Source organism: Balearica regulorum, chromosome W (genome assembly GCF_011004875.1).
Source record: "Balearica regulorum gibbericeps isolate bBalReg1 chromosome W, bBalReg1.pri, whole genome shotgun sequence".
In the NCBI taxonomy this organism is placed as follows: Eukaryota; Metazoa; Chordata; class Aves; order Gruiformes; family Gruidae; genus Balearica; species Balearica regulorum.
This window is the reverse complement of record NC_046219.1, coordinates 17,526,353-17,537,101: the sequence shown is the minus strand read 5'-3', so window position 1 is coordinate 17,537,101 and position 10,749 is coordinate 17,526,353. Positions and strand designations below refer to the sequence as shown.

Below are 10,749 nucleotides of genomic sequence, written 5' to 3'. Positions count from 1 at the left end.
GTGGCACCCCAAATCTTGGTATTATTTCCTTTAATAGCACTTTTGCTACTTCTTTCGCTTGATTGGTACGACACGGATAGGCTTCAGGCCATCCTGAAAATGTATCTACCAATGCTAAAAGATACCGATACCCATTTTGCCTTGGGAGTTCCGAGAAGTCAATCTGCCAATAGCCTCCTGGTGAATTTCCTCTTCTGGTTATTCCCTGTAAAAGTCTTTGACAAGTTTGAGGATTATTCTTTAAACACAGTTCACATCTTTGCACTATACTTTTCACAATTCCCATCATTCGAACACTAATTACTTGTGGTTTTAGTGCTTCGGTCAGGGACTCTATTCCCCAATGAGTCTCTGCGTGTTTTCTCTCAGCTAGTTCCCTCATTAGTTCTTGTGTTACAATTACCCAGTTTATCGGTGTAACCCACCATCCTTCATAATTTTTCTTGGCTTTTGTCACTTCTGCCAGCTTATCATCTTCAGGGGTATATTTTGGTTCTTTTGTTTCTAAATTCTGTTGCTTCCGTGGTAAGAGTAGCAGCACCTGTTTCCCCACTGCTTCTTTTGCTGCTTTGTCGGCTCTTCGATTCCCCATTTGAACTGGCAAATGTCCATGTTGATGAGCTTTGCAATGCATGATAGCTACTTTAGCTGGCAAGTGGACCGCTTTTAACAAAAGTTCAATGGTGGGCCCATATTTTAACCGGCGAGCCCTGCGATGTTAAGAGTCCTCGCTCTTTCCAAATCACTCCATGGGCATGCACAATTCCAAAAGCAAATTTTGAATCAGTCCATATATTTACCTTCTTTCCTTTGGATAACTCCAATGCTCTTAGTAGAGCCATCAGTTCTGCTTTCTGGGCTGACGTATTTGATGGCAGCGCCTTTTGCCTCCAGGATATTTCTTGCAGTTACCACTGCATATCCGGACCTTCGAGTACCGCCTTCCACGAAACTGCTTCCATCCACATACAGCTCCAAGTCGGCTTCTTCAAGGGGATCATCCTTTAAATCAGGTCTGCTAGAGTACACCTGTTCAAGAGTCTTAAGTTCCACGTCATCTTGTTCTAGCAGCACCACTTGATATTTTAACATTCGACTAGGAGATAACCAGTGACCCCCCTTTTGTTCCAATACTGTGGTCACTGCATGGGGTACATAGACAGTCACCTTTTGTCCTAGTGTTAGTTTTCGAGATTCCTGTATCAGCAAAATTGTCGCGGCTACTGCTCTCAAACAAGTGGGCCATCCTTTACTCACATTATCCAATTGCTTCAAAAAGTATCCCACTGGCCGTTTCCAGGATCCTAACTTTTGAGTTGGGACTCCTAATGGGATATGTAACCTTTTGTGCACAAACAGTTCAAATGGTTTCTCCAAATTAGGAAGCCCTAGTGCAGGTGCGCTCATCGAAGATTCTTTTAATTTCTGAAAGGCTTTCCGACATTCCAGTGTCCAGATTAATATTTGCTCTTCTCCTTGGGGAGCCTCATATAAAGGTTTCGCTATTAACCCAAAGTTCACAATCCAAAGGCGACACCACCCGACCATGCCCAGGAAAGCCTTCAATTCTTCCTTTGAGTTTGGTTCAGGAATCTGACAAATTGCTTCCTTTCTTTCCTGCCCTGGACTCCATTGTCCTTGAGGAATAACAAATCCCAGGAAAATTACTTCTTCCTTCATGATCTGGGCTTTCTTTTGGGACACTTTGTATCCTGCTAGGCCTAAAAACTTCAATAATTCAATTGTGTTTTGTAATACTTTTTCCTCTGTTTCTGTTGCCAACAAAATGTCATCAACATACTGTACTAAAGTGAAGTCTTTATGATCTTTCTTCCATTCCTCCAGCTCTTTTGCTAATTGATTTCCAAAAATGGTTGGGCTATTTTTAAAGCCTTGCGGCAACACAGTCCAGCACAATTGTGTTTTCCTTCCAGTGGTGGGATTTTCCCACTCAAAGGCAAATATCTTTTGGCTTTCTGTAGCCAGCGGCAGGCAGAAGAAAGCATCTTTTAGATCCAGTACCGTGAACCACTTATCAGTTTCCTTCAAGGTTGTTAATAAAGTATAGGGATTTGCCACTACTGGATGCACATCTTGGACAATTTGATTTATTGCCCTCAAATCTTGTACCAGCCTATACTCTTCCGAGTGGGGCTTCTTCACGGGCAGGATTGGAGTATTATATTCTGATTGACATTCCCTTAAAAGTCCATATTTTTAAAATTGTTCTACTACTGGCTCCAGTCCCTTTCTAGCTTATAGTTTCACAGGATACTGTTTTCGTCTTACCGGTTTGGCATCTGGTTTTAGTTGAATTACCACAGGTTCTGCTGCCTTAGATCTTCCAGGTGTTCCTGATGCATCCTTGACTTCTTTAGGTATTTCTGGCAGTGGCATCTCCTTCTGCTACATAAACACTTGCGTATCCAAGCCTTTATCTTTTGGTATTGTTACTTGAATTTTTCCTTTTTCAAAGGTTATCTGTGCATTTAATTTACTCAATACATCTCGTCCCAGCAAAGGCATAGGGCAATCCGGTATATACAAAAACTGATGGGTTAACACCCTTTCTCCAATTTTACACTTTAGAGGTTGGAAAAATGGCCTACTTTCCTTTTTCCCTGTGGCACCAGTCACTGATGTTTTCTCCTTTGACAATTTCCCAGTTCCTTTACAAGTATTTAATACTAAGTTGCTCCTGTATCTACTAAAAATTCCATATCATTGTTCCCCACCTTTACTATAACCAGGGGCTCATCTACTGGGGAATGTTCTTTAGCCCCTGGTCTCCCTCAGTCTGAGTCCAGGGTGAGTAGAGGCATTGCTTCCCTCTCCCCCTTCCTCAGTTGAGGGCACTCGTTTTTCCAGTGTCCTTTCTTTTTACAAAATGCACATTGATCCTTTTCTAATTGGAACGTTGGGCATCTGGGATTCCCTCTCCTAGATCCCCTACACCCTTGCCCTTTAACCTTGCTTGTTTCCAAAGCTATTGTTGCAGCTAATAGTTTTGTTTCTCTCGTCCTTTCTTTCTTTTTATGCTCCTCCTCCTCTTTTTCTCTGTTATTAAATACCTTCCAGGCATTTTCTAACATTTTGTCCAGAGAACGTGCATCGGCCGCTTCTAATTTCTGCAATTTGCGCTTTATACCTGTACTTGATTGTCCCATAAATATGTGAACCAGGGAAACTTGATCCCTTTCATTCTTGGGATCTAAATCAGTATATTTTCGTGCCGTTTCTAACAGTCTTTCAAGGAAGGACGAGGGATTTTCGTCCTTTCCCTGAATGACCTAGTACAATTTTGACCAATTCTTAGCCTTTGGTATTGCATTTCTTATACCATATAGAACCAGTCTCTGCTATTCGGTTGACATCAATCTTTGGGGGGGTTATTTGGGTCCCAATTTGGATTATTTTCAGGGAAATGTCTATCTAGCTGTCCAGCCTATACTGCCTGTGGGTGAGTTCTCTCCGCCTCTTCCCTTGCTTTTGCCAGCACACTACGCTTTTCCTCAGATGTCATCAAATTATTCAGGATAATCTGCAAATCTTTCCAATCAGGGTCTTGATTATTAATAATAGTTTCCATTACTTTGGCCACTCTATCGGGATCTTCCCGATAGATCCCTGCCATTTCCTTCCAGGCTTTTAAATCAGAGACTGAAAAAGGTACTTTTACCCAAACAGGTCCCTCTGGCCCCACAGCCTGCCTAAGAGGGGCTTGTAAATGAGCTTTTCTGGTTCTTGTCCTACCAGCAACGGGACTCGTTCCTCCCTCTTGATCACTATGACTTGAAGAGTAAGAATCAAGAGGGTTAGGTGTATGAGTCCCGGAACGTTCAGACTCCCGATCCTGCTTAACTCTAGGTGGCAGTGTTACATTTGTATATCCTCTTCACTACTTTCTTTCCCTTTTAATTTAGTACATCTTTTTCCAATACTACAGGCAGAGCAACATCTCTTCAGGGCTTTATCTCCTACCCCTGTAGAAAATATAGAAGCTTAGCTATAAGAAAACTTATGCTAATCAGAAAGCTACTCAAGGCCTGGAAGGAAAACTTCCAAAAAGGGGAAAATGTAATCATGGGATAGAGGCCATGAGACAGAAACTATAGAATTATTAGTTTGGAATAATTAGTTTGTAACCAAGGTAATAGGTAATGAAGCTAACTGACCATGGCAACGTACAATGCTGCTATGTTCCTTGTACAGTCCCTACCCAACCGGACAATAGGCCTGGGAATATTAATCTTATGAAATAAGTTGTTATGGACAGGTACATCCACAGCAAGGATACTACGCATGCCTACAAGAAGAGGGTTATCCAGCAGACACGGGTGTGCGATCACTGATGACCACCAGAGACCCTCTTGAGGACCGCCAACTCAAATCACTGAGCATGCGTGACGGGGAGGAGAATATGTAAATGAATTCCAAGAAATGATTATCATAGGACTGCCTTTTCTGAGAAAAATGATGAATATGTATGTTTTGATTCTATATAACCTGTGTGTTGGTGATCACCTGCATGCACGTTGGGTGGAGCTGTTTCCCCCGTGCATCCAGCGCTGCAATAAAGCAAACCTAGGGTAACTCATGTCTGGTAAATTTCTTATATCCTTTTACAACCCCTACCATCATAACTTGATCTTTATTCAACCCACATTGTCGTTGAATTGGCCAATAATTCCTCAGAGTGAAAGACAAATCTACATACAGCACTTCATCCCATTTTCCCTCTCTTCTACAGAACAATATTAGCTGCAATATAGTGTTATATTTTAAACTACTGTTCTTTGGCCATTTTTCCTGATCCTCTAATGTATACAATGGCCACCAATGATTACAATATTCAACAAGCTTTCCTTTAATTAGAGGATCTCCCCCAAACTTATTCCAATGCTTCAGAATACAACCTAGAGGTGAACATTTCGGGATCCCACCCTCCAGTGATTGTTGTATTCCCATTATTACTATACCCTTTTTACTCGAGTTACCAATATAAACCAAAACCAAAATTTGGACTCCGGGCGTCCCCGTACAAGCATCCAAATTACCAATAATTCAGGCAGGACTCTCACCCTCCTGGTGGGACTCCAACCCACAACCTAAATCCGAACTCCAGGTATCCCCGTCCTAGCGTGCGGATTTCCAAAGCACACGTTACCAAAACCAAGCAAAGCAAGTACAATACTCACAATGCAGCCGGCAGTTACCAATCGATTTCAGAAACCAATGTTGTTCTCAGAAAGCTGTCTGGGACTCACCCGAGAAGAGGAATGGTCGTGCCTCCCTCCAAAAAATCACTTCGGTGTGTGCACTGGGAACCCCGACGATTCCTCCACTCTGCCGAGACTTCAGAGAGCAAGTCCCATCTGGGTCGCCAAAACTGTTACTGCTCAAACAGCAATAAAAACTTTCCAAACAGAAATGCAGTTTAGAAAGCCAACATTGGTCTATTCAGCGCTGGGGTGCACGAGGGATCTCTCCTCCTAACATGCACACCTAGTCTTTAATCCCTTACACATTTATACCCTTAGGTTACAAAATCACACTTACATCACTACAAAATTACATTTACATCGCATAGTTACCTTATTGTGATTGGTAAAGAGTTTTCTCGCTTCGATTTAAAGCTATATGCTTAGAGAAATTCAAAGAGCATGCCCAGTGAGGGGTGGTCATACCTCGAAGGCAGGTAGCTTTTAGAATGGAGGTGTGTTTTGATATTATAATTAGATTATAATGAACAAAGTTCAGTCAAAGGACATGATTTGGACAGAAAATGAAATATTACTTGTACCCACTGCCAGCTACGTGCTTTATCTATTCTATCGTCCATGTCAGGCTGGGGCTATACAATGGACATAATTAGCAGCCACAAATTGGTTAGCAACATCAAATGAAACACAGTCACCCAACCATCGCCATACTGTTCTGCTCAGAATGTTCCCTTCCCATCATCATGGTTATCCATTTGGTTACACCTTGAAGAACCATTTGGACTTGCCAAAAGTACCAGGAAACCGGGGGCAAGGGGAATTGCAACCACCAACCCATGGACCACCTACCCCAATTATACCACCTACTCAAAAGATAACCAACAAGCCTTGAAGAATCGTTGAGGATTGCCAAAGAAGAAGGAAATTAGGGGAAATGTAATTCCAACAGGGGGAGATCGCGACCACTGACCCATGGACCACCCACCCTAATTATATCACCTACTCAAAAGATAAAGGCGAAGAAAAGAATTGAGCACACGTTCTAGTTTGCATGCTAGACAAGAAATCTAAACCAATCATTTAATAGAATAACAATGCATATGTATTAGAAAGATGAATATGTTAATGTTGTATGTATAAATAACCACTGATTTGGAGCTTTGGAGTGCTGTCTTGGGACAGACACCCATATCTGTGCAAATATGCAATAAAATACCTCTGCTCTGTGTGTATATTTGCACATTGCACAGCAGGTAAACGAACCCCCAGTTCTGGGACAACAATTCCAGACATGTTTTTGCCAATACAGGGAAGAACAGGAGCAGTAGTACAAACAACATGCTCTGAGATGTAAGAGGAAACATGCCAACCTTACTTTTGTGCACTGCACTGGAAAAAAAAAAAAATCTTTGACTCTTCCCCTCAACCATGTAGTCCCTCCATGAGGAAAGAAAATCTAATGCCTGTCTTCTCCCTTATCTCATTTCCTCTCTATTTAAGGAGGCACCAAGTTATTAAGGAAAGGAATTGTACTTCAGCTGCTAGTTGGGGATCACTGCTCCCTAGCGGCCAGGGGGTGGTGGTGTCACTTTATAAGCCAGCCTTGGAGAAAAAAACTCCACAAAACCAAACAAAAACCCACACTCTCAATGGGCTTTACTCCCAAAATATTCTTCCACTGCTTTCCTAGATATTCTTAGAGTCAAATATATTCCTATTTTCTATGGCATGCCAGAAGTTCCTTATTAACAAGCGACTTCCAGGTAGGATTTGTTTCTACTATTACACAAAGCACTGTCTATGATATCACTATTTCAATTTCTAGAGAGAGAAATCTAAGCTCTTCACCTACTTTCTTCAATCATACAAAGAGATGCTCATAATCTAATGCTACTTCTGGGAGGAAGAATTTAAACTAAAGGGAGGTAAATTTGAAATGAAACATGGTAACAGACTGCTGAAACATCAGTAATTTATTCAGAACGTGCCAATAGTTGAAAGAGCTTGTGCAGAGAACACACAATAGGAACATCTACACTGAAAGAAGATATCACGTTAAAGCCAGCTAGCACATTAGATATAACAGGATAAGATGGGGTTTTTTACTGGTTATACTGGTACATGAGCAATCCATTAGATTAACCATAAAATCCCCCTTATTTTAATAATACAACCTGAGTCTAGTCTAACTCATTTGTTAAACAATCTTTTCGATTTGCATACCCCAATATTTCAACAATTTTCACAAACAATATAGGAGGAACAGTTTAAGATAATGCAGAATTTTTTGACCTGTGGTGAATGACATCAAGGGAGAGTTTAATTTCTATTTTATTTCTACTAGACTTCAAGTTTGCTGCATAGCATCTACACCCCTACTGGGAAAAGTTGTTTAAGCCTGAGCTGAAAAAAAAACCTTAGTTGACAAGTAGTTATCAGTAGCACAGTCTTTCAATGTCTCTATGTCAGCTGTGTTGCCAATTAATCCAATAATCTCAGGCCCATCTTTTTACATTTATTTCTCCCCTTGTAGAGGGGGAAAGCTTGCCTTCTTTATAAGGGCATCAAGTGTTAGTATTTGTGCAGCAAACCTCAGACAACTCAAGAATTAAGGCTGCCTAATTTCATTAGATATCCGGTGATGTTTTAAATAAATGCAGCATAATTAGCTTCCAGGAATTATTTTCATAAATACAGAAGAGAAAGCTTTTCCTCCTCCAGCGATTACTTCCCGCTACAGAACTGTAAGTCCCACCCCCCAAGAAGTTAACTAATACAACTCCTTCTTCCTGAAAGACGTTCACAGCATACCAGGCGCTATGTCCACACCACCACACTCAGTCGGTGGCATTCAGACCGTAGCCTCAGATCCCCACGCTGCAGCCACCGCGGCTGGGGCCGAGGCTCCAGCTAACGGCCCATAAAACGCCTTCTCGTAACTGCCCCGACAACACGTCAGCCCTGCAGTCACTGCCCCCAGCCCCTCTCCCATCGCCCCCCGTCGGCCCGCGGCGCTAGCGCCGCCACAGTCCGGTGATTCACCAGGCCCGGCGGGTACGGCCGGGCAGCGCCCAGCAACTCAGGTTTCCCGGCGCCACCCCCGGTGAAGCTCAGACCTCCTCAACGCTCTGAGCGGGAGACAGAGCGGAGCCAAGCCCAGGCTAGGGCGGCGGCCCGATCCCCACACGCCCCCCAGCCCCGGTCGGGCCTCGACGGACGCCTGGCCCCGGGGGACGAGCCGCCGTGAGGCGACCACAGGCGGCCGCGTCCCTCGGTCGGTGACGAAGACTCTACTACTCAGTCCGGCGCGCTACTCCCCGCAGACCGACTGAGCCACGCCGCTCCGCGGGACAGGTAACGGCCTCACTCCCCACCGCTCACCCTTGACTTTGCCGAAAGTACCAACGCCAAGCGTGTCACCCAAAATATAATACCCAATCTTCACCCGCCCGTGCTCGGGCTTCTGTTTTTCCGTCGCCGCCATCTTCAACCAAGGGCCAAGTCTGCGCATAGTCCGCACCAGAGTGCTGACAAGGGAGGAGCAACTACACAATACCCACCCACACCGAAACCCGGAAGTGACCCCCGCACTTATGGCCTTCCCGCCCTCCCCGGGGCCAAACTATTGTTGTTTGAGGGGCAAGGGCTGGGTCGGTTCAGCGGCGCCTTGAGGGGTGCGGCTCCTGCAGACGGATCCTGCCGGCGAGGCGGCGGAATGGGAGAAACAGCCCCCGAAGGCTGCGGGGCGGAGCGATGAGGCCGGGGTGCCTCCGAGGGGCGCTGGGGATTCATCGGGATTTCGCGGACCGGAGGGGAAGGCGGGCGCAGGGCGCTTCTCAGCAGCGGTGACGGTTTCCCTCAGCGCCGACGCGGTGCGAGGGGCTGGCCTGGACCCACCGGTGTCGGAAGCGGCACCGCCTCGAAGCTGAAGCTCCCCCGTGTTGCCGGCTGGCACCTCCATTGCCTGTGGGGCCTGTGCCCACAGATAGCGATAGTGAGAAGCTAGGGCTAGGCGCTCCCCACAGCACGGGTTGTCCCTCCTGATGCCAAAGAGACATGTGTTGAACATACGTGTACTTTTAATTGAGAAATCGTGCTATTGCAATGAGATCACCAGGCTGCCTGCATTGCCACAGCTGCTGGGTGCCATGCAATGTGCCGCTGCGTGCTGCAAGGCTTGCCTGTGGAGAGCACACAACAGCTCTCCCTGGGGTGGCAGCTGAATACCCATGTGCAGGCAGGGTTTCAGGCGCTAATAATGCGGTGTGTTGTGTATTACAATTTAAAGGTCCATTCAAGATGCAGTTGTTGCTGATGTGCTTGGCTCTGCCAGCGATGCTGAGAGTGCTGATGGCCAGCAAACCCATTTTGCCATGCTGTTTGAGGAGCGGCATCCAGGCACAGGGAACATACTATTTCCAAACCATCCGTGCTCAGTGGTGAAGAAAGGTCTGTGACAGTTTAAGATGAAGGAAGCTGGTGAAGCCATGTTTCCACCTTCCTGCCTTGCTGTGACATAAGCAAACACCAGTCTGATCCTTCAGTAAGGTAATTCAGGAGCATAAGCTTCCAGAAGACCAGTCCTACTAAAAAATGAGTATTGGGATCCTATGAAAGAAAACATAGCCACTCACAAAAACCAGACATGTCAAGTCTCTGTATTTCCAATAAACCTTGTAAATTAAATCTGTTTTCTTCCCACTTCTCCCTTCCTCTACCTAGGTCCAAATCCAGACCCTACTGTGGGAATACGAAGAGAAGTAGGACCCTCTTAACTCCTACTACTTTGACCAGATAACCTGTCCTCCAGTTTGTCTTGCCAACTCATTCATTCACATTGCATTTAGGGCAGTATCCTTCCTTCCATTCATGCGCTGTGTTCTTTCTACGTACCAGAGACCATATTCTTTTACTGTTGACTATAACCGGATTATTTTTTAATCACTTTCCAACCCTGCCTTCAAAGAAACAGATGAAACTGGAGAAAGAATAATAATTGGATGGATATTTTTGCATGGAGAGAAAGAACATCGACTCAAGAGGAAGGTTACTGGCAACTGCTGTCTCTTCACCTCCTTTCCCCAGTTCTCCAGAATAAGTGAATGATATAAACTAAAATGCTTTCTCTTGCCTACACTAAGCAAGGCTCTTGAATGTGTTTGCGAACAGATACATATATATTACAGAAACAATATAAAGATTTTTAAATGTGCAGACATCAGGAAGTTAAAAAACTTTTTTTTTTCTAGTAATGGTCCTAAATCTGATTCAGAGAACATTCAGTATTACTTAAGTTACAGTCATGAATTGAACAGAAAGTTGGAAAACAGAAATTGTGGTCCATAGAAAATCTTTATATTTTAAAACATCCCTCTAACCTGATGAGATAAAAAATTAAACCCCATCTGTTCACTGAGTAATTTGGAATTTTCATTTCAAGCATTTTCATGAGGATCATCTCTGAGAAGAAAATGGGAAGCTTTCAGCCTTCACTAATGGACCAGTATAAAGCTTCAATATAAACATA

At 44.2% G+C, this 10,749-nt stretch overlaps 1 protein-coding gene across 1 annotated transcript in view; it reads right to left on the bottom strand.

The window, feature by feature from the left end:
* LOC104630680 (5'-AMP-activated protein kinase catalytic subunit alpha-1) overlaps positions 1-8,753 on the bottom strand; it is a 54,268-nt gene extending 45,515 nt beyond the window's left edge. Inside the window, exon 1 of the mRNA XM_075739004.1 lies at positions 8,604-8,753. Coding sequence (XP_075595119.1) covers positions 8,604-8,733 — 130 coding nt within the window. The 5' untranslated portion in view covers positions 8,734-8,753. The remainder of the gene's footprint in view (positions 1-8,603) is intronic.
* Positions 8,754-10,749: the final 1,996 nt, after the last annotated feature.